A 27,474-nucleotide genomic window follows, 5' to 3' on the forward strand; every position below is an offset into this window, starting at 1 on the left:
TTCCATTACCTCCTGGGAACTTCTGGGGGGGCTTCAGGACCTCCCCCTGCAGCTTTGGCTCAGGGATCATCTTCAGGACAAGGGTCAAAGTTCACCCTTTGTATGGAGCAAAAAACCATGTAGCAGATAACCATGACCTGACTTGTGATATACTGGACTAAACTATAGCCGAATTCTCCCTGGCTCCAACCTCCCTACATCCAGCACAGGACCTGGCATACCATGGGTTCTCAAAAAATGTCACCTTTATTGAGTTATACACACTGCAGAAAATATCTTCACACATGCCTGACCCCAGGGCTTTCTGTAGGCTGTTTCTGCAAGACACTGGACTTGGTGCTAATTTCCCTGAAGATGCTTTTCCACTGACAATTGGCTCATGATCAGAGGTTTTTAGGAAGAAACACCTAGAGAGATTTCTGATCGAACCAAGTACTGTGAGCATGATAGGAAGAGAAATTCTGACACAAAACAAAAGATTTAACAAAAGCCCTTTCATGACATCACCAAGGGCTCCAAAATAGGGAAGGCCTGGGCCCTTCTGTAGCTATTTCCTCCTAGTGAAGCACACTTTCCATTGTAGGCTGAACTCAGCTTAATTAAAACATGGTGTATGTGTTGGAGCACATATTTGATCTCCCTCCTGATTGGTCAAAAGTGACCCTTCCCTGGTCCTCTTTTAGAGGACGGAATTAGTTGAAATTTAATCACACAAATTGATAGAATCCCACCTCAGCCTTGACCGGAGACTCTGACCTGTGGCTCAGAGCTCGACACTGAAGATTTTCACTTTGGGCACTATCTAATAATTGGCTCTCTCTCAGGAGGTCCAGAGGGGGAGGCAATGGTTACCATTCATACTTTATCTCCTTGTATGAATTCATTCCGCCTTATGGCTGTACACCAAGCACCAGTGCTAGGTGTGGGTGTGCAAAGAACAGGGCCTTGCTGTGCCATTAATGTTGGCAGTCCATCCTAGTGAAGAGGAGACTGGCATTCCAACCAAAGGACGGGTTACTCAGAGGCCCCAAGCCTGGGAAACTTTCAGCTGGGAGGGTTGCTGGCTCCTGCCTGGGGAGAATGGGGTGGCTGTAAAGAGGGGCTCTACTCTGCAGGAGAGCTCAACGCAGGAGCCTGAGCGGCTGTTAGGCCGGTGGGAGTGAGATGTCGGGCAGTGGACAGAGATGGCAGGAGGCCTGGGCCGCGAGGGAAGGGACACAGGGAACCCGTGCACAGAGGTCCCCTGACGGCTCCCCCGCTGCTTGTGTCTTGTAGGTCTCGGATCCGCAGAGAACTGTTCATTGAGGAGATTCAGGCCGGGAGCCAGGGCCAGGCCGGGGCCAGCGATTCGCCGTCCGCCCGGAGCGGCCGGGCCGCACCCAGCTCAGAAGGCGACAGCTGCGACGGCGTGGAGGCCGCCGAGGGCCCAGGCGCCGCGGACGCCGAAGAGTCGGGCGGCCCCGCGGCCGCCGCCAAGTCTCAGGGAGGGCCGGCCGAGGCGGCCGCGGCCCCAGAGGAGCGGGAGGAGGCGCCGCGGCCGGCGGAGAAGGCAGAGCCGCCGCCCTCGGGGACCCCGGTCCCGGACGCCGCCGCCGACGAAGGCCGGCCCCGGGCGCCGCCGCCGCCACCCGAGGGTCCCGCGGACGGCCCGGGGCCCGTGCCAAACCCCGCCGCCGCCGCACCCGCGGCCGGGGAGGACGCCGCTACCTCAGCCGCCCCGCCCGGCGAGGGCCCCTGCCGGGCCCGGGACGGCGCCGACAGGAGTTCCGCTTTGCCAAGCACCAGCGCGCCCGCGGCCGCCCGCAGACCCAGCTCGCTGCAGAGCCTCTTCGGCCTCCCAGAGGCGGCGGGCGCCAGGGACTCGCGAGACAACCCCTTGAGGAAGAAGAAGGCCGCGAACTTGAACAGCATAATCCACCGCCTGGAGAAGGCTGCCAGCCGCGAGGAACCCATCGAATGGGAGTTCTGAGAGGGCGCCGCCCGCCCGCCTGTCGCGCCGCGCCGCGCCGGGCCGAGTCTGGCCGGGCCGGGCCAAGCCTGACCGGGCCGGGCCGAGTCTGGCCGAGCTGGGTCGAACCGGGCCGGGCAGAGGGGCGGGCGCCGACTCCGCGGCCAGGACCGTGTTGCGCACTTAACCGCCCTGCGGGCCACAGGGCAAAATCGCCATAGGCCAAGGTGCATATAGAAAACAAAAGGAGCATTAAGCCCAATCTATGTCGTTGTTTTCAAGGAAGAAAACGGAAATGTGTAGTCGAGCTTTTTTGTACCCTGAAGTGTTTTTTTTATTGCCCTAAGTGATTTCCACAGGTTCTGGAATAACTCTTACAGCTTTGCCTTGCGCCCTCCTCTTTTCGTGTGGGCTTTAAAAAAAAAAAAATCAAACCCACATATTGAAAGGGGGCTTTTTATCTGCCATCTAATGGCTTCAGAGCGATAATACACTATTATCTTCTTAAACCAGGAAAAAAGGGGAGGGGGGGATTTTTCAGAAAAAAAATTTAAAAAAGAAAGTTTTTGTAGCTGTTCAGTTGCCACTAAGAGATTGCACAGTCAAACCGACTCTAAACACACTAGTTTGGATTCCTAAATATTTTCAAGTAAAGAATCTTCTCCTTTGAAACTTTGAATTAAAGTAAAACACATTTACTCCACATATTTTTTAACAAGAAAAGTCACATCAGGAAAATATCTGATTTTGTGGTAGCTGACGTAGTGTTTTCTTGTACGTGAATAGAATCCTGACATGTAGTGCACATTGATCCATAGCTTTAACTGACTCTGGGCTTTTGCTGACCAGGGTTTGTTTAATACACTCCATTCTAGGCCAAATCAGGACAAAAAGAAAAGATCCGAATCTAGGTATTTTATAATCTGCTTTTTAACCTCTAACCGCAGAGCACGCTGATCAGACCTCATATCTTGGAGGTGTAGGAGACAAGTTAGAACTGTAGCATGTACCCGTTCATTTTGTTTAATTTATGGTGTCTTATGTCTGTGTTAGTGCGTCTTGCACATGTGCGAGCGTTGAAAGAAAGGAGGAAAGTGTAGGCCGCGAAGGTCGCCGCAGGCAGATCTGGGGCCCCTCGGGGCCCCTCACCCCTCGTAGGCAGCAGTCTTTCCGTGACACAGAAGGCACCACACCTCACACCACTCTCCCGGGCACCTGATGGACTGAGCCCCACCAGGGGACGCCACTCCCTGGGCCTGGGCAGGGCTCATGCGTGCGCCCAAGCACGCACATAACTCTCTCTCTGTCTCTCTATCTCTCCCTTTCTTCCCACCACAAGCACTGATGACTGTTGACGTCGTGGGAAGCCTCCTTCCTTCCCTGCAGAAGAGAGAACGTGGCAGTCTGGGCTCGGCTCCCACCCCCGTAGTCTCACACCAAAACGTTGATGCTCTTCACTTCCAGACCAGATCATTGGCCCTCCATTCATTTTGCCTCTTGGAACGTTCTTTTTATGCACAGTTTAGGGCAGTCTAAGTACAAATCAAAGTCTAACTTGTCTCTGATTCCTCCTGTCGTCTATGTGTATATGCGTGAGAACAGAGGTGGATGAAAGTGTGCGTGTGTGCGTGTGTGCAATTTTATACGTCTGTGTATTTTCTTAAGTACCTGTGCACACATAGAGTGCATTACTGCCACCTTTTTTCAATAAGCTGTTTTATCAGTTATGGCTTCTACAAGTTTGCTAATTTAGACTCCTTTATTGCCATATCTTTAAACTAACAATAGATGATTTCGGTATATATATATATTTTTTTTTGCTTATTTATAGGTGCTGTATTTTATTATCTGATTGTTAGGAAGGGATGAAAGGGGCAAATATTCTTTAGAGGGATAGACTGCCGGCAGTATTGGGTATAATTTACAAGATGTAGTTGTCATACTGTATATTACTGATTGAAACCTTTTTGACCGTATTGTGTATCATTGAAACCTTTGTCTTAGGTCAACATCTTTGGATGACATTTTAATGGTGCATTCATTATTTCTTAAGTTTAATTAATATTACCTTTTTTTGATTTGGGGGGGTGGGAGGGAGTTCTAATTTTAAAGGTATGCTCCCGCTATTACACCTCAGTGTGCTTGTATTAATTAACTTGTAGGACTTTGACTGTAAGATGTGAAACCACATTTCTTGCATGACGTTTTAGAAATTATGTATTTCATTTACAGTCTTTTAACCTGCAACTGCAGCACTTAGTTCAAGTTTTTCACAAATTTAAGAGTCACTACACTAAAGACAATGCCTTTTCATGAAGAAGAAGTTTGCAGAAGGCTCTAGGAGGCTGGGAGGCAGGCCGTTTGTCTTTTGATGGTTTCATATCATTCTGAATTTGAAATCTGGTTCAGTGAGCAGAGAATTCAACACGGAGGAGCTTAGGGGGAAAATGGATTCCCATCTGGCTGAATCCAGGTGCGTTGAGAAGAGGGCGTTTGCATCCGTGACCCTCAGGACAGTGAGTAGCAGAGCCCCTGACAGTGCTGTGGTGTCCTCTCCACAAAAACCTCAAGGAGGAATTTTGTCATCACGTGATGAGTCTCCAAATACCCAACTTTCAGTAGAACGAAAAGCAGGGCGTTAACAGGGAACGCCAGGGTAGTGTTTTCGCTTTAAAGGCATGACTGTTATTTACTAAGGAGTTAAATCGAAGAAACTGATTAAAAGTATAAATCTGTCCATCCTTGTGGCCAAATAGTAACGTCTAAAACAGCCACTTTGGCTCTTCCAGGCAATTTAGTCATTTTTGTTGGTTTTGTTTCTTTTTTTAAAACTAGGTTATTGTTGATTTCCATTCTGTCTTTTTTTGCCAGACTTACATCTGGGTGCTCGATACAATCAGTTGGTTAAATTTTGCTTGCAGTTCCGTGTTTGTATTCTTTCTCTATTTATTATTTTTTTTAATTGCGATCCTAGTCCTAGATCTCTTGTGTTTAAGCTGTCACTGTAATACTTATAAGAGCTGCCACTAAATAACAGAAACCTGGGATGGGGTGTCCCCCTCCTCTTTGTGCCCCTCAGTCTGAGTCCAAGGGTTGATCTTTCATCTTGATAAGCAATATTCAAGTGCCTTGAACAGCATCCCCTCCATGGGCTTTACCTTCCCGCTGGCTGGCGTTCCAAGCAGTAGCTCCCACAGGCAGCCAACCTCTTCCTCTTTCCGCTCCATCAGTTTAAAAAGCTGATTTGTACCTCTCCCCTGGGGAACACGGTTCCGTAGAAAACACTAACACTTAATTACAAGCTCCATTATACCATTTTAAATGGCTTCTTTTTGTTAATTGGAGGCAGTGTTCATAACTTAAGGTTTTTGCCATTACTTAGCTGGCTAAGTGGAGGCTCCGCATACAATCAGTGTTCAAGTTCAGCCTCTTGACCTTTGGTTCCTGCCCACATTCTCTTGGGTGTCTGAGGTAGAAGGGGCGTGGCTTCACTCCCATCTCCTGGCTCCCAGACAAGGCCTCTTGTCTTGAACTTCTGGATGAGTCTTGTGATTTCTGTCTAGCAGGTCGCCCTTCTTTAGGAAGGATTACCACAGCCATCTAACTCCAACTCGGTTTTCCTCGGAGCTTACCTGCCCGAAGAACATCGGGACACAAGGTAGCTTGTGGTCAGGAGACTGCGGAGGCATCCCCAGGATCTGCCAGGATCCTGACTTGTATGACTACTCCCAAGTCATGGCCACTATGTCTAGGCCAGTAACCAAGGCAGAAAGATAAGAGTTCATGGCCTCCCTAGGACAGTTTCCCTATACTTCCAAAGCACAAATGCCTCCCTGTTCATCTGTCTTCCTCCTTTGGGCATCTTTGTGTCTCCCTAAAAGCCAGATGTGCTGGTTGGTGGTCCAGACCCAGAGTGCAACAGAGCTTTGGGTGAAGTGTTCCTCTGTGCTCCCTCTGGCTGTGAGAGACCCTCCCCAGCTGCCCTTAGCCCCAGGAGGAAGGAGACACCCGAATGCCTCCATACCCAGGGCTGCCACAGCCCCGTGAGCAGACCAAGCAGAGGACAGGTTGTACGCAAGCTCTGGCATCCGCTACCGACCCTAAGATCGATCACCCAGCAGTTGTGCCCTAAGAGGTTGGGATGAGAGTCACGGGACAGCTCTGTCCGCAGGCAGGTGCCTTCTCACCTGAAGTTGGCCTGGATTTCTTTGTTCTCCCTGAACTCGTGTCTTGTCATGCACGGGCGATCGTTGAACTCTGTTGACTTTCTATGCAATGTTCTTCATTCCTCTGATGGTAGGAAAACAGACCTCCCTGAAAACAGCAGAGGAGCCAGTGGGAGCAACACTCCCATCCTTCTGGGCTGAGCACACAGTGAAACAGTGTTGGTGATTTCCTAGATCTTGAGCTGGGGGACAACAGCCTTTGCCTTAAATGCACCACAGCAGACGCCTCTTGACAGGCCTGTAAAAAACTAGAGTCTGCCCTGAGCCATCCCGGGCCGCTCCCCTCTGAGGCCAGTAAGCCAGCTGCTCAGGGGAGATGGAGCCAGGCAAGGTCCTGGCGACCGCGGTGGGCGGGCAGCCACTCCCCATCAGGCTGCAAGTTGGCTCCCTCCCTGAATGTCCTCCCCACCCCCGTGTCATCACACTCATTTGTCCCCTTCTACCTCATTAACCACGCTCCCACTGGACCTCCCCCCACACCCCTCAGAACTGCAAGGCAAGTGGGATCTGGGAAGAGAAAACCTAGAAGTGTGGCATCCATGAGTGTAGCTCGGCCTGGTGGGCAGGCAGCTTCCCTCTTGTGAGCACAACCCAGACAGACAGCTGTGCTCTGCGAGGCTCAGGGATCCTCCTCTTGGCCTCCACCTGTTCCTAAAGCGCTCACAGCTGTTTCCTCTGCAGGCAGGGGTGGCCTCGGGCCTCACAGGGCCTTGTCTCTGGCTCGCCTGCACGCTGCCCATTCCTGCTCAGCTGTTAAGATCTGTCAGAGCCACTTCCCTCGCCCCAGGCTGCCCCTCCATGGCCACGTGTGGACACTTCCCCAGGATTCCCACCTGGCACTGGGGAGCTCTGTTGTCTCTGGCACCAGGAAGTTATAATCTCAGCCCTTCTGTGAGGTCTCCATGGGAAGTATCCAAGGACAGGAAAGGATTTGGCCTTCCCCAACCCACATGCCCAGTCTTCAGGCATGTGACCCTTTCTTCCCCGAAGAATAGGCCAGTTTCTGTGCTGTGCTGAAGAAAACCAGCTCCTAGGGCTGCTGGTTGGGTGTGGGTCCACCCAGTCTGGTGGCCAAAGTGTTCTCTTGGTGGAAGGAATTTGGATGCGCTTACTGGGAAGAGCTCACATTTAGAAATCCGCCCCCCTCCCTGGTGCTGCCGTTTCTTTGCATCTTGATGGTGTTAGGGGAGCCTTTGTGAACCCCAAAGCAGAGCTCCTGCCCTAAGTGGCCAGGTGGTAGCCTGGGACTCCCAACACAGTGTTCATCTATTTCCCTGTGCAGTGAATGTCAGTCCCACCAGTACATCTGCTCGATAAGAGGATGGTCCAATTTGACAATGTTACTCCCATTCGGATTCTGTACTGCCTTTTGGTAGATGAAAACTACCAGGAAAAGAAGGGAAGGGAAGTTCCCAGTTAAAGTTCCCAAAAGATCGAGGCTGTGAGACGCTTAGAGGTGTACAGAAAGCTGAGGCCAGAACGTTCTGGTGGTGGGGCGTGCAGATGGAGGCAGCAGAGGAGGGGGTGTAAGGACCGAGGAGCTGAGCATAAAATGAGCCCCACCCCAGAGCCCGCCCTTCCCCAGCAGCCTGGGAGCCTCATCCTTGGTCAGGGAAGAGGGTGGAAATGTAGCTTCCCCACCCCCGCCCTGCCCCGCCCCACCGTCGGTCCGTGATGGGAACTGTCCTCGCCTGCCCAGGCCTTGCCACCACCCTTCCAACACCACCTCCCCTCCAAAGAGACTGTGTCCCTGCCGTCAGTGGCATACTCCCCATTTTCATTTTTGGATGAAGTGACATTTAGCTTTAACGAGACATTTCCAAAGCGCTTAGTCTCCTCCAAAATGCTAACTTTAAAAGTTGGGCATCGTAGGTGAAGAACCTTTTAAAAAAAAAAAAAAAAGGCTAGTGAAAGACATTAGGCTAGGCATAAATGTGCACTTCCCCATCCTTGCTATTAAACATTTAAAATACCTTTGAGTTGCTTTTCATGGATCATTATAGCTTATCCAATAATGTAAAGAAGTCTGTGTTACTGTAATTCCTGTAGTGTTTAGGCTCTCATTTCTACCACAAAATATGCTGTATGCTATGTATCAAGCTTTCTGTGAACAGAAAGGAAAGGTGCCTTATATTCCAAAGTCGTGGCTACACCCCTGTGGACAGTAATCAGAAGCACAGTATATACAGAAGCATTGGGACTTCCGTGGGTAAAACCAGATACCAGTCAGCAAGACGGATTGAAGTGGCACGGGGCTCCTTTGTTTTCTGGTTCCCTTTTTTTCCCCCCCCTCCGTTTTTCATTTCCTTTTTTTTCTTTCTTTCTTTTTTATGTTCTCATAGCTTGCTTTAAACAGAAAGCACTTAAATAGATGACTATGTGTAAAAAGCTCTGTGCAATAGAAATCATTTCCCTTCATTTTTAAGAGAGAACGTATTGCACACCAAATGAACTCAAAGTAAGCTTTAGACCAGGATGATTCAGGTTGCGGAGGAGCAGGACGAGTGTGTTCACTGTAGTTCCATTTTGTTTGGGAACTGAAGGGAAAACGGGCCTCCCCAGCACTGCCTCCCTGCCCCTGCCCCGCAACCCCATCTCAACCTGCCTCTTGCTGCCCACCATGCTAGTCACACAGGGCCCACGGGCACCCACCAGAACCTCTGGCTGGGGCAGCAGGGCAGGTGGAGCGGGCTGCAACTCGGCAGCTGAGAACCCTCCCCAGTGAGCGTGTGACCACAGGCGTCCCTCCCAGCACTTCACCTTTTTCTTGTTGAGATGGATCGACTGCTACTGACACCTCCCCCCTCCCCGCCACCTCCCCACAGCGTGCGTGAGGATAATTATAAAAGGATATTTCCTTGAGAAAAAAAAATTGTTTAAAAAATATTTCTATTCTCTTCTATTTATTATTAGGTTAATCCTTTAAGTACTTATCAGGAGTGTATTGTTATTTTGTGTCGTTGTTGTTACCATAAATGCTTCTGACTTTCACTCCAGCCTTTGCTGTCTTCTGCCTCCCTCCCTCCCCCACCCCCAGAGACCCAAAGGGTCTTGGGGATGTGATCGGAGGGCAGAGGGGGGTTTCTCTGAATCAGCTGTCTCTCTCCAGAGTAGCCGCTCAAAAACTGGTGGTCTCCATCACATCCCACTTTTCAAAACGAGAGAGTTGATGAACAAAACAATCTCCCAATGTTAAGGAAGCGCCGGGGTTTGAAGTTTGCTCGTGTGAGGAGCTGTAGAGGAGACTTAGAAAAAGCAAAGCTTGGTTCCCGCAAAGCCTCCTAGAGCCTCCGGTCAGACTTCTGGGTTCATGACAGTTCAGAAGCCCCGGGGCAGGGCGGGCGCGGAGGCCTGGTCGAGCCTGAGTTCGGGTGAGAGAGGTCTCTGGCAAGGCTCACTGGGCTGACAAGTTTCCGTTGGCTTTTGTTACAGTTGTTGTTTTCCTTGCCTACAAAGTTGGTCAAAACCATCTTGCGGAGCAACCGTGTTTTTCTGTCCAGCTGTGGCTTAAGGACCCACTCCAGGGGAGCCGGGGTGGAGGGAGCCCCTTTCCCCCTTCCTGTGGTTAAGCGCAGGGGAAGCATGGACCAGGGGCACAGCTTTCCGTGGCTAGAAGCACAGCCAGCAAGACACCCAGTGGCTTGCTCCTCGGGTATCGGGGTGGTGGAGGCTGAGACTGGGCGCTGCCCGCCGCCCCGAGGTGGGGCTCCCAGAGGGTCGGCAGGCTCTCCGTGTCACCCACGGCTTTTCCCCCCTCTGACATCGTCTGGGGTCCTGATTCTGTCCTCGTCTCTTTGAAAGCCCTCTGATGAAACAACGGCCCCATCCCTCCCCCTACAAGGGTTTCCATTTCCCCCAAGTCGTCTATGCATTTCTCTCTCTCACCGTTTTCTGCCTCATTCCTAGAGAAAACGGGCATCTCATGTTCCACCCTCTGAGACCTTCCCCCTTTCAGAAAATGCTGTGCATTTTGGAGACGTGAGGATTTCGTCCAAAATTCTGAAAGCATTTGCAGAGAGCTCGTTAGAAAATAAAAATGGGAAAAAGCAAAACGAAAAGGCGGTGTCCCCCCACGTCCCTTTCCACTGAGTAAGACCTAGCTCTTTGCGATTGTGCAATAAACTACTTGCCGTGAGAGCAGGTGGCCACGCTCCTGCCCAGACTACTAACTGACACAGCACAGGACAGCCGGCTGCGCGGGGGCCTCTCCCAGATGCCTCCCAGTGAGCTCAGCTCCCCCCCCCCCCACCACCACCAGTACCGTGTCTTGCGGTGTCTTACATTTTAGCAGTATTTTATATTTTCTGTAACGCACTAAGTCTTAGGTGTTTTTAGAGCTCGTTTGTTCATACTCACAATCACAGACTTTTTTTTTTTTTAATCCTCACAATGACCCAATTGACCAAAAAAAAAAAAAACATCATTTTTGTACAAATAGCTTCGAGAAAAGCCTCTGTTGTGTTGCTGTGACCCATCTCCGGTAACATTTTGTTTCTTGCTATTTGTTCTCAGCACGAGAAGTCAGAAGTTGATCCGCCTGGCATGGGGTGGGGGAGGCACCCGTCGTCCCTTCTGTCCTTGGTTAGCCATACGATGTTTGTTCTCAGCACTGTACCACGGTCCCTATACGATATGGAGAAGCAATATCACTGTATGAAACTCACACCATGTATTATTATTATTCACTAGCACCCTAGGTGTGATAATTGAAGTAAATATCTTTTATACAAACACAAGAATGTGTGGGTTGTTTTTATTCAAAGGGCTCTGGCCTGAGGAGGAGCAGCAAACACTTTCCATTCTGGGTCCAAAGGGCGCCTCGAGCACTGCCTTCCTCCCGTGCTTCTTCGGGCGTGTGGCGTCGGGGCCAGGCGTCGGCAGAAACCTGGGTTGGATGCGCGCGGGGGACCTGGGGGCCAGCCGGCCCTGCTGTCCACAGGTCTCCCTCTGGGTACACGTGAGGCCCTGTGTCCCCGCTGGCTTCTTGGCACCTTTGGAGTCCTGGCCCTCCCAGCACCGGCTTCCTCGTCTGTGAAACAGGGCTGCCACCACGTGTCTCACAGGCTTGTGGAGACCAGGAAGGGTGGCCGACCACGCCGGGTGTGGCAAGGGCTGACTGATGGCAGCAGCCTGCGCCCAGCCAGCCGCCCAGCCTCAGCCTGCAGGTCTGAGGGGTGTGGGGGGGTCTCTCGCTTTGTTCCCTAACCCCTGTGATGTGGAGAAGGACGAGCTCAGGGCACCTGTGAGTGCTGGCAAGTGAGGGAGAGGAGAAAGGAGGGAATGGCGTCTCATGGGCTTCTGGAAGGATCAGGCTCCTGAGAAAGGGCCTCTCCAGCCAGCGCTCGGGGCTGGAGGCGGGAGAGCCCTGCAGAGTCGGCTGCCAGGTGGTCCACAGGCTTGTGACCAAGGATGTTTCTCGTCTCGGGATCTAGAGGGTTGGAAGAGAACCACCATCCTCCCCGACCTGTGACTGGTGGGTGGGGCAGGAGTGTATTTGTTGATTGTGCCTTGATCTGTGCGTTTCAGAATGTGAAGTTCCCACTGGTGATACAGAAGCGTGAGCTAAACTAGACTCAATGCGCCCTCCACAGGAGACCCCAGAGCAGGGAAAGGCTCCCACCAGAGCTGGGCCCTCCCGAGCCTATCTCCTCCATCACCCGGATGTGGAAGTGTCCAGAGCTGCCCCCAAATGTCTGCCCATCTCCCGCCACGGGAGAAATTATGTAAAACCAGTAAGGCTCTCCCAGTTTGGCACTGAAAAAACCTAACTGCAATCATTTTTTGTTTGCTAGTTTAGGGACACTCCTACTTTTAAGAAATCCTTTAAAGTAAGATATAAAATGTTCTAAAAAAAAAAAAAGAAAGAAAAGCACTTAACACAAAGTCTTTTTACCCAGAAGCTCTCCCTGCTCTTGCAGTGAGATTTAATTAAGCAGAACTGCAATTGCACATGGTTTTGTAGCACCAACTCCTGTCTTGGTGAACAGCCAGCACCAGAGGCAGAGAAACAAGCAGGATGTGCCGACCGTAGTCGGGCGCTGTCCCCACGCAAGCAGTGTTCAGCCTCCCTGTGCACAACTTTTCTCCTTTCTCTCTGGTTAAGTGGATCTGAACAAAACTGTACCTTATTTGATGCACTGGGGAATGGCAGGTTTATACCGCGTAAGGTGACATGGTGATATTATTAACATGAGTGACTCATCCACAGCTTGTGTTTTAAAGGGCTTTCATGTGGCAGCCTTGGGGTGTGTTGCTACCTCTTCCACGGCCCTAGATGTTGGCTTTGCGGGGGGCGGGGGGCATGCATTTTGTGGGTCCGCACGTGGGGAGTCAGGGTAAGAACACAGGACTGGGGACAACTGTTGTGACGTCGGTGGGGACTTGCAAAAGGGCTAGCAGATTCCAGCCTGGTGTGGCCTTGAAGTGGGAGGAGGCGTTTGTGATGGACAGGCAGAGGATACCCACATGGAGGGGCAGCACGTGCCCAGAAGCAGGGCGACGATGTGGCGGGTCAGTGGAGTGGGAAGCCGCGGTGCTGGGGTAGGGTGTAAGTGAGAGAAGGCATTCGGAGCGGGGATGACCATACCGTTGGTAAGAACAAAGCCAGGTGTGGAGGTGATGTCTCACCAGGTGATGCTTTTTCTGTGAATAACATCAAGAAGGAATTCAGATGTCGCTGAGAGTGTCTCCAACCATTCTGGGAGTGACAGGGCCCCAGCCAGGGAGGAAGTACCCCCGCCCCACTGGAGGCTCCCAGCAAGTACACACCCACTGGTGAGGGTGTAGGGTTGCCCTGGGGCTCCGCTCTGGCAGATCTTCAGGCAGGCCCAATGCCAGGGCACGGCCTGGAGCGGCCCAGGTGAGGCCTGAGCCTGAACCAGGCGGTGGGTCCAGCCGAGGCCAGCTGACCCAGCCAGGCTCCTGCTGCCTCTGCCCCCTGGGAGACCCTGCAGCCTGAGAACCCCTGTGTAGGCTCCCACCGAGTCCTCTAGGGAGGGCACAGTGCTTCTCCACCAGGCCGGGTCCTCCAGCTAATAGCACACTGAGGGCTCACCATGGGCCACTGCTCTGGGCGCTGGGGGTACAGCCAGGGACAGACAAGAAGCTGAACTTCCAGTGGGGGAGGAAGACAACAGAAATAATAAATGAATCACTCGGCCACTTAGACGGTGATCAGTGTTACGGGAAAGAAACACGGCAAGGGGACAGGAAGGACACGTGGAGGGGTTAAAGTTGTAAATAGGTAGTCAAGGACTTCCCAGGGCTTCCCAGGTGATGCTAGTGGTAAAGAACCCACATGCCAATGCAGGTAGACATAAGAGACGTGGGTTTGATCCCTGGGGTGGGAAGATCCCGTAGAGGAGGGCATGGCAACCCACTCCAGTATTCTTGCCTGGAGAATCCCATGGATTCTGGTGGGCTACAGTCCACAGGGTTGCAGAGTCAGACACAACTAACTCGACTACACACATACACACACACACACACACACACACACACACACGGACTTCCCTGGTGGTCCAGTGGCTCAGAATCCGTGACCAACCCCGATGCAGGGGACCTGGGTTCAATCCCTGGTCAGGGAACTAGACCTCATGTGCCACAACTCAGAATTTGCCTGCTGCATCTACGACCCAGTGCAGTCAAATAAATAAATAATTGTTTAAAAAATTAATAGGCAGTCAGGATAGGCCTCACTAAGAAGGTAACATGTAGACAGTCTTGACAGAGGCAAGGAGATGAACCATGCAGATGCCCAAGGAAAGAACATTTCAGGCAGAGGGGGCGGCAAGTGCAAAGGTCCTGCGCACAGAACGTGCCTGGAAACCAGTACAGCTGGAACAGAGTGACCATCAGGAGGGACGGGTGGCAACGAGATCAGAGAGGCAAGGGGGAGGCATGGCACGTGCCGCCTGCTGGGGCTCTGGCTGCTGCTACTCCGAGGGACGCGGAGGCTGATGGGGTTTAAAGGGAGGGTGGTCTGGTCTCACTGTTTAAAAGGCTCCCCGGCTCTCGCTTCGTGACTAGGTTCTAAGGGTGAGGGCAGGAGAGGGGAAAGCAGGGCCTGCGGCCACAGTCCAGGTGGGAGGTTGTGACTCAGACCAGGTTGGGGCAGTGGTGAAACCAATTGTATTCTGGATCTATATGGAAGGGAAAGCCAAAAACATGCCATGAGACAGAGGAGCTGTCAGGAGGGATAGAGAAGGGCAGGGAGGGCCCCAGGGGTTTGGTCTGAGCCACTGAAGCATGGCCTTGCCGCTCAGCCCTGAGGACACTGCCTCCTGGGGCCATATGCCAGGGGCTTCTGCTGGGGTGAAGCAGGTTGAGGGGGTGGGGAAGTCAGGCTTCAGTTTGGACCTGTCAAGTCTGAGATACCATTGGAAGGTGAGCCCAGGAAAAGGAGTGCACTGGAGATGTCCATGCACTGGAGGGTCGTCGGCTTATAAATGTCACTAGAGGTGGCCAGAGTGAATGAGAGCCGAGAGAAAGGCATGCAGGGGCAGCACCCCGGGTGCAGCAGCGTTGGAAGCTTAGAGGGGAGGAGGACCCCCAAAGGAAACCAAGAAGGAGCAGCCAGCAGGGGGCAGGAGGCCCGGGATGGTGCCCTGGGAGCAAGTGCTGATGAGTCAGTAAGATGAGAGCTGAGAAACAAGGACAGAGCGAGGCGCAAGGTCATCGGTGAATTTGGCCAGTACCGTTGGCATAGAGGGTGTCCAGGTCTGACGGAGAAGGTTTAAGGAAGTGGATACTTGAGACCAGGCAGCTTCTTCAGGGAGTTTTGCTGAAAGGGGCCATGGAGTCAGAGAATGGCAGGGGGGTGCATTTCAGGTGGGAGAAGAGCGTGCTTGTGAGCTTGTGGAAAGAAGCAAGGGCTGCAGGACATGGAGGAGACCTGCTGGGGAACACCCTGGCCTCAGAGCCAGGCGCGGCATCTCAGGCACCGTCTCTGGCCACCTGTGGGGCACAGAGCGGGGAGGGGGTGGGTGTGCTGGCAGCCGAGTGTCCCTCAGAGCCCTCCAGGCACGCTGACCCCCCTCCCAGAGCTCCCGCCTGGCTTGCCTGTGGCTGACTGAATAAAGGGGTCCCCCACCTTCAGGAAAGCACCCGATGTGATGCCCCCAGGCCTTGCCCCCCGACTCAGATTGGGATAAGTTTCTGCCCTTGATCATCCTGCCATCGTCAAAGTCACTCTGCTGTCTTTCTCCCCTCTGTGAAATGCATGCCCTAGAAGGCCTTCCCGGATTCTGCCAGGGCAAGGTCCCATGAACCTTGATAAGGGGACGGGTGCAACATTTAAGAGGTGAGGGGTTCTCTCTCCACACATCCCCACCCCCACCCCGCCCCCTCCAAGACGCACTCTCTCCTCCGGGCTGCACATACTGCGTCCTGCAGCGCCCTCCTGACGACCCCCTGTCTCGAACACACCCCACCCCCATCTGGTGTCCGTCTGGAGTGAGCTTGTCCCCACATTCCCCCCTCTGCACCCCTGCCACCCCTCACTCCACCACCACCCTGACCAAACTCTCCAGCCTTTTTTGAGATACCGGTGACCCCCCCTTACTCACGGATGGTCCTGATTCAACTTGGGGCTTTAACATGCTTCCTCCTGATCTCGCCCTGCTTCCTGCATCTCCTCTCTGGGTCATTCCGGGGACACCCCAGAAAATGTCAACATCCCCAGAAGTCCTGTCCAGGTGTTTTTCAGACCCCTGGATGTCTCCCCGACCTGCATCTCCAGCCTCAGACCCCTGGGCCCCACTTTCCACCACGTGCATCCCCCTAGGTGTTCCACTAAGCGCTTCAGACTTGCCAGAGCCCAGCTACACAGCCGCTCGCCCCTTCCCCGTTTGGGGGGCCAGTTCCAGGCACAGGCCCACCCTCATGTGTTCTCTGCGACAGTGGGGATCACGGGTCTTTCCAGGACCTTCTATCGCCATGCCGCAGGGCCAAAATTCAAGCCCAGGCCTGCCAGACTCCAGCTCAGGACCCTCCCCTGACACCAAGTGGCCACTCAGCGATGTGATCCCAAAACCTCAGTCTGTTGTGTTTCCACCCTCAGCAGAGGAGACGGAAGGAAGGGAGGGGTGGCAGGTCTCCCGCCGCCCCCCAGGGCCCTCTGGTAGCCCCCTGCCCCATCGCCTCCGCCGCCCTGCCTTTGCCCAGCTTCTTCCCTGTGCCTCCTGGGCAGTCACCTCCGTGCCTGCCAGGATGGCCCTCAGCTTCACCCAGAGACACTTCTTGGGGGACAGCCACCCACACACTCAGCCTTGCACCCCCAGAGGTCTCCTTGGTGGCTCACCGAGTGTCCGGGAACATTGGCAGCAGCGGCCGTGGCCTGGCGCCCGCTGGCTGGGGGAACCGCATAGGACAGAGGGCTTGCTGTCAGGGACCTCCGTGGGAAGGGACCGGCGTGCCCACCCCCAGGGCACCAGACATGGGCACACATGCGCCCACAGATGGCTCCTGGAGCTGCGAGTCGCTCCTCCCCCAGACCTGGCTGCGGGATCATCTCACCAGCGTTTTGTCCAACCTTCCGGCCGTGCTTGGGTCCCCTCGGAACCACTTGGCGCACACCTCCTGGGCCCGACACCAGGCTGCCTCACAGGCTCCCCAGCCTCCGCCTTGTCCCTTCTGCCCCTCGGGGTGGGCGGCTGCCCACCTGAGCCCTCTCTGGGCTCCCCACCCTGCTCATCCCCAGAGGCCTGTCTGCCCGGAGCCATTTCTGGACGTGCTCCTGTTTGTGGCCGTCCCTCTGGACGCCCAGCGCCCAGAACTGAACCTGTCCCCTCCCTTGGTCCAAGCCCTTCACCACTAATCACGCCGCCCTCTGCCTACCTCTCACCACAAGCCCCGTCCACCTCCCTCCTAAGTGTATGCGACGCTCACCAAGGCCTCCTTGCGCAGCCCAGGGGGCACTGCATTTTGGGGGTCTCTCTGGGCCTGCAGGATGAAGGCCAGACCCTGAACCTGTCCCCCACAGCCCTCCCTCCACGCCCCAGCCCTGCCCTCAGGTGTGGCCTCTTTCCCCGCCTCGTCTCAGACCCCTCACGTCAGGCAGCACCACCTACCCGCCGGGTGAAGAGGGGGCCCAGTGGTGACGGACGGGTCAGGTCCACTTGGGGCCTGAATCCTGGCATGGGGAGCGCATCATCACGGTGGGGGGTGCACACCCTGGGGGGGTCTGGTCCCAGGCTGGGAAGCCTTGGTAGTTCCGTCTGTAAAATCATCGTATCCGACCGATCGGACCGTGGTGAGATGTGCGAAGAGCTTGGTGTGCACCAGGCACCTGGGAGATGGAGCAGGTGCAGGTGAGGCTGGCCGGCAAGCAGGCCGCATGGTGAGGGGTGAGGGGTGTCTCCCTGCCCGCAGCCCGTGGCCTTGGGACATTTCTGGGGCCACACTGCCCCCTGGTGGCCATACCGTCTACCCTCAAAGGCCTCCGGCCTGGGCTACCATCTCTGCGGCAACCAGCAGGGTTTATTATTCTATAAATGAGGCCCACACAGGGCAGGTCGCTGCCCAGAGTCACACAGCCAACCAGAAGTCGGGTTGCTGTTGTTCAGTCGCTCAGACGTGTCCGACTGCGACCCCGGGGACTGCAGCACGCCAGGCTTCCCTGTCCTTCACCCTCTCACGGAGCTTGCTCAAACTCACGTCCATCAAGTCAGTGATGCCATCCAACCATCTCATCCTCTCTCACCCCCTTCTCCTCCTGCCCTCAATCTTGCCCAACATCAGGGTCTTTTCCAGTGAGTCGGCTGTCCGCATCAGGGGGCCCAAGTAGTGGAGCTTCAGCTTCAGTACCAGTCCTTCCGATGAGTATTCAGGACTGATTTCCTCCAACCCAGGCCTGCCCCCTCCTGGGCCACTGCTGTCCCCACTGTCGACGGCAGCTGAAGGCACCCACGGGGAGACTCACCAATGTCTCCCACCCTCCCCGAGCGCAGGGAAGTCTCCACACAGAACTATTCAGGATTTGCTTTATTGTAAAGACAACACCTGGTGCTGGGACAGGGGAGAGGGCCCAGGGGACTGGGGACCAGGGAGGTCCCGGGGGCGCCACCCCATCCCTGACGTGTGCTGAAGCCTGTTGGGGGAGGAGCTGAGCAAGTCTGAGGTCCATTCCAGAGGCAGCACCCCTTCCCGTCGGGTCTGAGGGGGGTCTACCTGCCCCCCCCCTGCACCGCCCACTGCACCTCCCTCACCTTCCCCCCTTCCCTACCCGCCGGGGCCTCCCTCTGGTCCTTATCCCAGAGCATCAGCCCTGGAGGAAGTTCGGGACTCCATGGGTTCAGCCTCCTTGCCCAGCTTGACGGGGCGTGAGGCCTGCAGAGGGAGAGAGGCTGGTCACTGAGGCACCGGGGGTCGGTGAGGGGTGGGGGGCATTTCTCCTAAATCTCTGACCTGGGCTCCTTCCTTCCCAAACCTAGAGAATTCTTGGGCAGAGTGAGTTCCCACGCCAGGAGTGCCCTGCCCCTGCCTGCTGCTCTAGTGCTGGGCAGGGGCACAGGCTGTGTGTCGGGAGGCACAGGGCAGGGCGCGCACCTCAGGTCCCTCTGACGGCCACATCTTCCTTTGGCCCCAGGGCGCTGCGCGGAGCTGCAGGTCCACGTCACCGAGCTCACGGCCACGGCAGCTGAGCAGAGGGAGCTGATCGCCCGCTTGGAGCAGGACCTCAGCACCATCCAGTCCATCCAGCGGCCAGACGCCGAGGTGAGCCCACCCCCGCCCCCACCCCGCCTGCCCAGGTTGCCTTCAGCCTCACAAAACGCTGACTTTCCAACCAAGCCGGCCCATCCTTGGGCAGCCGGTGTCCTCTGGGCCCGCACTAAGCCTGACAGAGACTGTCACCTACAACCTTCAGGGTCTGTCTGCTCACTGCACCCTAACCCTAACCAGGCCACAGGCTAAGGGCACAAAGCCCCCTGCCTCCAGGCGCTGGCTTGGCCCTCGGCCCTGGGAGCTCTGGGCAGAAGCAAGGCCAGGACTATCCACCCATCTCACAGCTAGAAGACCCCGGGCCCCGAGATTAGGGAAGGCTGGAGTCCCAGGATCCTCAGGGGTTATTATCACATCAACCACCTCATTTTACAGACAAAGAAACGGAGCCCAGGGAGAGAAACGGGGCTGGACTGGGGTGACATGGCAGGCTGGCTGGTAGGGCCGGGGTCACCCAGCCTCCGATGCCTGTCAGGGCCAAGTGGCCGGGTGGGAGCCCCACGCTGAACTCCAGCCTCGGGGTGAACCACCTTCGCTTTGGTGGCCCACGTGAGGCACCCTCTCCGGGCCCTCCTGTGGCCACTGCCGTGTCCAGCCCCTGCCGCCAGACCACCCCACCCGCTTCTTGCCCCCTGTGTGCTTGGCCCCCTGGATGGCTGTGTTCACTGCCAAGTGTGGAGGCGCCCCGCTGACCTCGCCCTCCCACCTGCAGGGCGCAGCCGAGCTCGGCCTGGAGAAGATTCCCGAGCCCATCAAGGAGGCCACCGCCCTGTTCTATGGTGAGGAGGGGCCCATGCTGTGATGGGCTGGCAGGAGAGGGGGACAGGAGCAGAGGTGGGGTCACCTGGGCCCTAAAGAGCACACACCTCCATCAGAGGAGCCAGGCCCCCAGGCCAGCAAGGCAGGAGAAACTCACAAGAAGGGTGAGCCCCCCACTTGCCCCTCTAGGCCTCAGTCTGACACCCCCACCGTGGGAACCCTGACCCCCTCAGCCCTGCCAGGGGCCTGTCACAGGCTGGTGGGTGTTGATCAGCTCCCTGGTGGGGGTGGGGCCCAGCCATGAGAGGCAGCCAAGGGCTGGAACAGAGGTGCCCCCAGGTGTTGAGGCCAGGACACAGTGGCAGTGACAGAGCCACCCAGTCCCCTCAGTGTCACTTTGCTTCCGCCCCATGGCACTCGACCAGAGCCCCCTCGGAGCTGGTGACCTGAGGGCCCGCCGCTGGGCTGGGCCTCCCCTACCCCCAAGCCACTGTCCCTCCGTCCTAGGACCCTCAGCGCCTGCCAGCTCCCTCCCCGAGGGCCAGGTGGACTCGCTGCTCTCCATCATCTCCAGCCAGAGGGAGCGCTTCCGGGCCCGGAACCAGGAGCTGGAGGCGGTAAGTCGCGTCCCTCCCTCTGCAACACTCCACGGACCTGAGGACAGGGCGGAGGACACCCAGGTGTAGGGGAGAAAGACCACAGACCTCAGTGGGGTTATGTTTGTTCTGTGCGGTCAGGGAGGGCTGCCCAGAGCAGGTGAAGTCACGCTGGGCTTTGAAAGGAGAATCAGACCCTCCAGGTAAATGAGTGAACAGAAACATGGGGTCAAGGATCCGGAAGGGAGTCCAGGGACAAAGCAAAGAGTCGCCAGGCAAGGTCCCTACTGCCAGGCTGGGGTGTGACGGAAGGGTTTAAGCTGGGGACCAACACTGCCAGGATGGAGGGTAAGAAGGTCACTCGGGCAGCCAGTTTAGAATAGAGGCTTGGCCCAGGAAGACGATTTGGTGGTGGTCACCGTGGTCCAGGAAGAAACATCTCAATCAGGTGGAGGGGTGGGAAGCAGGGGCAGGTCCCAGGGAGGAGGGTCTTGAACCCTATGAAGAGGAGCAGTCTAGAGAAGGCGCTCTGTGGGGTCTGAGAGAGCATGCTGGCTGCTAAGCACCCAACTGGTGGCCCTCCTGGAGAGACCTCGTAAGGAAAGGGCAGTCTAGGCTGCAAAAGTGACCAGCCCAGGGGCTTCCCTGGTGGTCCAGTGGTTAAGAATCTGTCTTCCAATCCAGGGGACACAGGTTCAATCCCTGGTCCGGGAACTAAGATCCCACATGCTGCAGGGCAACTACAGAGCCCGCACACCGCAACTAAGACCCGACACAGCCAGATAAATTAATTAATTAAATATTTGGAGGAAAAAAGGCGACCACTCCAGCTGCACGTGGGTCTTTCCCAAGCAGTGTCCCCTTGGGGACTCTGCAGACCCCTTCCTCCATCCCACAGAGCCAGCCCAGGTCCTCCATTCTCTCTCCCAGTAGAAAGAGGAGCCAAGAAGGTTTCCATCTTCTCCAAGAGTCACCGCTTGAGCAGGTGGTGGAATATCTAGCCCCTTCCCTCCGCACCCACAGCTCCCCTATGGGGCTTCCAGGTTGAGGACTCTGGGAGGCCGACATCCACTGAGCACCCATGCAGGCCGGGCCCCATGCTGGTCCAGTGACAAGGGTGAACCAGATCCAGTGAGCCCCCATGTAAACTGGGCTGCAGAGCAACAGGCTTCAAATGGAGGACCATCAGGACAGCTCCCCTCACAGCTACCTTCGTGAAAGTGGACGGGGAACACCCACGCCCCTTGAGGGCTGGGGACAGTCAACGTGGAAGGCTAGACAGCCCTTTAAAAAGATCTTCAAACTAGATCAAGTAGGGTGGAAGGAGTATTTATAAGACTGTGCCTTCAGCTTTAAAAATCTAGCCTTTTTTTTTTTTTTTTGTACCATGTATGTGTTTTAAGTTGTGGTAAAATATATATCTGGAGGAGGAAATGGCAACCCACTCCAATATTCTTGCCTGGGAAATTCCATGGACAGAGGAGCCTGGCAGGCTAAAGTTCACAGGGTCGCAAAGAGTTGGACACGACTGAACACACAAAAGATACATCACTTAAAATTTATCATCTCAACCATTTTTAAATGCAACACAGTGGCATTAAGTGCGTTCATGCTGTTAGGCAACTCTCACCACCACCCATTTCCAGAACTTTTTCATCTTCCCAAACTGAAGCTCTGTAGTGTTTAAACACTCACTCCTCTTTCCCTCTTGCCACCTCCCACCATTCTATCCCGTCTCTATAATTTGGCCACTCTAGGTATCTTATATAGGTGGAATCATAGCATATTTGTCTTTTTGTTTCGAGCTTATCTCACTCAGCATAACGCCCTCCAGGTTCATCCACGCCGTAGCATGTGTGAGGATTCCCTTCTTTTTAAGGGTGCATAATATTCCATCGTGTGGGTGGACCGCATTGTGTTCGTCCTTCCATCTGTCCAAGGATGCTTGGGCTGCTTCCACCTTTTAGCTCTTGTAAATACGCTGCCGTGAACACGGGTGAGCACGTTATCTTACAGCCCCTGCTTTCGGTTCTTTGGGGTGTACACCCAGAAGCGGAATTGCTGGACCATACGGTGGTTATATTTTTTACATTTTTGAGGAACTACCACACTACCACGGACATTTTTGTCCTTTTGACTTTTTCACAATGTGAAGAAAACACCTATTTAAGCATTTTAATAAGTTGGAAGATGAGTTCACATGTCACTTTGCCCCTAGGTTGGCAAACATTAAAATCACATACTGTATGGTTTCATTTATATAAAACATACCAAAGAGGCAAACCCACTGAGACAGGAAGTAGATTAGTGGCTGCCGGGGGCTGGGGGAGGAAGGCATGTGGAGTGAGTGAGGACAGGTATGGGGTTTCTTATTAGGGTGATAGAGATATTCTGAAATTCATTTTAATTAATTAACTAATTAAAATTAATTTTGATTCTGAAATTAAATAAAACATTTAATTTGCATGTTAAATTAAATATGCAAATTAAAGATGGTTGCAAACATTGTGAATGTAGTAAAAAAACTGAATTATACATTAAAATTATGTTTATGTTATATGAAATTTATCTCAACAATAATTTTAAGCTGATACCATAAACAAACAACATGAAGAAAGTGACCCAGGAAAATAAGAAAGAAAAAAAAAAAGAATAAAAGAAAGTAAGCCAAGGACTGTGGCTTCTGCCTGCTGTGGGGTCTCCCCAGGCTTTGAGCAGAGGCTGGCAGGTCCAGGACATGAGCTCAGGCTAAGCAGGGGCTCGGGGTAGACAGAGTGGGACCCCGTGCCAGCATGGAGGCCTCTCACCCAACTCCTTCCACTGCGGGCCCTGCCCACCCATTCACCCATCCGGCTGCCCCCAGGAGAACCGCCTGGCCCAGCATACCATCCAAGCCCTGCAGACCGAGCTGGACAGCCTGCGCGCGGACAACATCAAGCTCTTTGAGAAGATCAAGTTCCTGCAGAGCTACCCTGGCCGGGTAAGCACCCCCCACCCTGCCCCCCTGCTTCCAAGCTGAACCAGTCTAGGGAGAGGAGTGGTCCCAGTGGATGGCTGGGGACAGTGACCTGCTGGGCTGTAATAGGCCTGGGAGCCCCAGAGACCATCCCACACACACACCCCCAGCCCCAGGCTTGCCAGCTGTCCTCCCAACCTGTGGAGCCCTGATAGAGTTTTGTTCATCAGACGCCCCAGCCAGGAAGTAATGAGGTTCGGAAAGAGGCAGGGCTCACAGGACTCAGGCCCACATGACTCCTCTGTGGTGGGGAGGGGGTTTGTAACTCTTCCTCGCTGACCCCAGGATCTGGACATTTAACCCTAGGGATGATGAACATACAGGACAACCGTGGGGGATTCGTATGTTTAAAACATAAAACATAAAAACTTATATATATATTTTTTTTAAATATCAGAATTGGGTCCAACATTCCAAAAACCTATCAATCAAGTTGGAATAGAAAACTACCCACTCTATCCTGAGCTGGGAGGGCCCGCTCTGGCTTCTCTCAGCCCCCAGGGTTCACAGGAGACCGCCTCGTGCAGGAAACGCCTTCTGAGACCCTGGGGAGACGGCGTGGTGTAGCAGGACGGAGCGGTGGCGCACTGGCTGGGGGCCTCCCTAGGACAAGCCCCAGACGCAGCCACCGGCCCCCACACCCCCAGTTGAAGCTGTTCTTAGACCACCAGAGGGCGCCCAGGCTCCATGCAAACGTTCTCGTTCACTGTGTGGCCTGCTGCAGGGCAGGGGGGCGGCCTTCATCTCCCAGGTGCTGGCCTGTTCCCCACAGCCACCCTGCAGTCTCCCAGCGAAGACCCTCCAGACCCACCTCCCTGCACCGGGCCCCAGCCTGTCCACCTTGTACATTCCAGCCGCCCTCGGGGTCTTAGTTCCCCCAACCTGTCCTGAGGCACTGGGGCCCCGACCCCAGGGGGAGACCCCTGATCCCGGGCAGTGCCCCTGGACACAAGGCACCATCCATGTCACACCGTCACCCGGGGCCCTGTCCCCGCCTCCACCGTGCAGGAAAGGAAACTGAGGCTCCCTGTGATGTTGTCGGGCTGCAGTCCATTGGCTCTGGCCTTCCTGTTGGGTCCGCTGACAGGGTCTCTCCTCCTCCCTTTCCTGCAGGGCGGCGGCAGTGACGACACGGAGCTGCGCTACTCAACCCAGTACGAGGAGCGCCTGGACCCCTTCTCCTCCTTCAGCAAGCGGGTGCGTGGGCCTGGCTGCGGGGCAGCCTGGGGCTCCCACCCAACTCACCTGGCCTCGGGCTCCCTCTGGCCCCCCTCCGCCAGCCCTGGTCTCACCCTGCACCCCTCCCCCACACTGCACCTTGACACCCCAGACCACCAGGGCAGCCCCCACACTCATTTTGGTTCCGGGGTGGCCTGGGGTCCACCAGGATGGGCCTGGCGTGCCAGGAACACCAGCTGACGCTGACAGCCCCGTGAGGGTGTGCGGCCGTGACCCGGTCAACCCCAGGCGCAGGCACTCTGGGGGGCAGGCACACGGGCAGAGCCTCCCTGGGTCAGGTGACTTACGGTGGTGGGGAGAGGGTTTGTAACTCTCCCTCGCCCGCTCTGAAGACCCTCCGTGTTCAGAATCGGCCACTGCAGAGGGGGACAGCAGCTCCCATCACTGGCCCTGAGTGGCACTGGGCACCAGGGCACCCCTGGCAGCCTCTGCACCCCGGGGCCCTGCAGGGACAGCAGGGCAGGGTCCCTCTCTGCAGTGAGCTGGGGCTCTGGGGGCCTTTGGGGGTCTTCTCCTCATCCCTCCTCGCCCTTCAGGAGCGGCAGCGGAAATACCTGAGCCTGAGCCCGTGGGACAAGGCCACGCTCAGCATGGTGAGCCGCCCCCACCCCCTACCCCACCATGCCCCCGCCCCGATTGGGCCTGGGCCTCCGACCCTGGGCACCTGGTCACCTGCCCTCCAGCCCGGTCTGGAAAGCCCCAGGGACCCCGCTGCCCCTCCCAGGCCCGGTCAAGAGTGGCTGTGTGACCCTAAGAAGGGGGCATCTGTCCGTCTCCGTGACAGCCCTATTATTCACGGTAGATTCTGACGTGGCCACACGGGGGCGCCATTCCCTAGCATTCCTGCTGCCCCGAGTTCCCAGCCTGAACGCTGGAGCAGCCTGACTTGCCTGCCCTTCGCGCCCCTTGCTGCCCTGGGTGGGTGAGCTCGGCAGGGGTGGGTGAGGCCCGCCCCACCCCACTCACGCCTTGCGTGCTCCCCAGGGGCGGCTGGTTCTCTCCAACAAGATGGCCCGCACCATCGGCTTCTTCTACACGCTGTTTCTGCACCTCCTGGTCTTCCTGGTGAGTGAGGATCTAGGCACGGCCAGGGATACATTCACCACGGTCCCCCCACCTACCACCCGCAGGCACAGAGTCTGCGCTCGGCCACTTCTGTCCCCATCGGGGGCCTCTGGGGACGACAAGCCCACCCAGCAGGCCCTCTGGCTGGGGCAGCAGCCTGTCTGACTCCATGCAGGGCCCAGCCCTGGGAGGGGGAGCTTGGTGGAGGGAAGGGCCACGGAGGGAGGCTGGCGGATGGGAAAAGAGGCCTAACGGTAGAGTCACTGCTAAGGGACAGCCAGGTGGGCCGCTCAGACAGGGGATACCTTGAGCTGAACCTCCTAGGGGGCAGAGGGGCATTCTAGCTCCCGGGCACAGCACATATGGGGGCCTGGTGATGCCCGCGTGTCCGCCCAGCAGGGGTGGGGGCGTGCCTGTAGAAGCCTTCAGCCTCAGGGACTCCTCACCCCAGCGAGGCCACAGCCCAGATGGCCCCTACATGGCCAATCCGGGCTCCAGCTCTGACCCCAGGGCCCAGCCGGCCCTGGTGCTGCCCAGCGATGTTAGGGATGGTAGCTCCATGCCCAGGCCTGTCTGACCAACTGTGAAGCTGGTAGGCATGAGAGGTAGCATCTCTAAGGCCCCCCTGCCCCTCAACCTGGTACTGCGGCCACAAGAAACGTCACGTGTCAGGAAGCCAAGCCCAGGGGCCGCAGGTGGACAGCCGGAGTGGCCGCGAGGCAGCTGACCGTGTCTCTCCCCTGGGGCAGGTGCTCTACAAGCTGGCATGGAGCGAGAGCATGGAGCGGGACTGTGCCACCTTCTGCGCCAAGAAGTGAGCAACCCCTGCACCCCGCTCGGCCCACTGCTCGGCCCCCCGCACCACCCATTCTTATGTCCCCTGCCCCCCGCCACCCCCCACATTTCTTTCTTTTTCGGCTTTCGCACTCTGCTTCAGCAAATGTTTCTGTGGCCCCCAGGTTCGCCGACCACCTGCACAAGTTCCACGAGAATGACAAGGGGGTGGCCGCCGGCGACCTGTGGCAGTGATGTCCCCGGGCTTCCCCGGCTCCAGTGATGGCTGCGTTCCCCTGCTTGTCCAGCTGCTTCCAATGACTTAGGCTTCCCTGGAGAATCCCCTGTGTCGATGACTCTTGCCCTCCACCCAACAGTGCCAGAGGTTCCCAAAAGTCTCCTCAGTCTCCCTTAAAAGAGGGTCTCAGCCTCGTCAGGCTCCCTAAGTCCAGAAAGCTCCCAAGGCCAAACCAGACCATCTCAGGCTGGTGACCCAGCCTGGGTCCCGCCCAGCAGCCTGACCTCTAGCCTTGGGGACAGAGACCTCTCAGCCGTGACACTGAGTTCCCACTGATTCTGGCCGTGGTTAATCCAGTTGGGGTCCCCCCGGGCCGTCCCGGGATCCCCTTGGGCTCCCCTCAGATCCATCACCATCCCCCCAAGGCATGGAAGCTCTTCCAGCACCCCAGGCCCCAGCACCTGCCTTTATCATGGCCCCACCCAACCCCTAAAAGAGAGGGAACCCCAGAGGGCAAGATAGTTTGTTACCCCCTCCCAACCCCTTAGACGCACTATGATTTTTGCTTTCTTCTTTAGCAAGATATTCCGGCTTTTAGGTGAGGAGGACTCTCCAGTGAGCACCCACACCCCAGGCTCTTCAGACCTAAGGACTGGTCTGAGGGGCCCCCGGGGCTTCTCAGCCAGGAACTGGCGGTGGGCCATCCTGGCATGGCCACCCTGGGGCCACTGGCAGATCTTCCTAAGTTAGGCTTGCGCCTGCGTGTTCAGCTTTGCATATTTTGAATAAATACCTGTTGCAGCCACACCAGTGCCCTTGTGATGGTGAGGGTACAGGAGACTGGCGAGCGGGTTCCTGTAGCAACACCCCCAGGAGCTGCAGCTGGACCTGAT

The 27,474-nt window shown here is 55.9% G+C and overlaps 1 protein-coding gene across 12 annotated transcripts in view; it reads left to right on the forward strand.

Moving 5' to 3' along the window:
• CUX1 (cut like homeobox 1) overlaps positions 1-27,388 on the forward strand; it is a 360,547-nt gene extending 333,159 nt beyond the window's left edge. For 9 of the 12 annotated variants that reach the window (XM_044936115.2, XM_025275401.3, XM_025275402.3 and 6 more), the window contains one exon: positions 1,276-10,910. In XM_044936115.2, coding sequence (XP_044792050.1) covers positions 1,276-1,969 — 694 coding nt within the window. In that variant the 3' untranslated portion in view covers positions 1,970-10,910. Of the gene's footprint in view, positions 1-1,275; positions 10,911-18,760; positions 18,889-19,606; positions 19,674-20,160; positions 20,271-23,112; positions 23,230-24,378; positions 24,463-25,040; positions 25,098-25,488; positions 25,570-26,318; positions 26,384-26,528 lie in introns of those variants that run through there. The other 3 variants (XM_025275406.2, XM_025275404.2, XM_025275403.2) reach the window with 1 other exon arrangement.
• The last annotated feature ends 86 nt before the right edge of the window (positions 27,389-27,474 follow it).

Source organism: Bubalus bubalis, chromosome 24, assembly GCF_019923935.1.
Source record: "Bubalus bubalis isolate 160015118507 breed Murrah chromosome 24, NDDB_SH_1, whole genome shotgun sequence".
Lineage (NCBI taxonomy): Eukaryota > Metazoa > Chordata > Mammalia > Artiodactyla > Bovidae > Bubalus > Bubalus bubalis.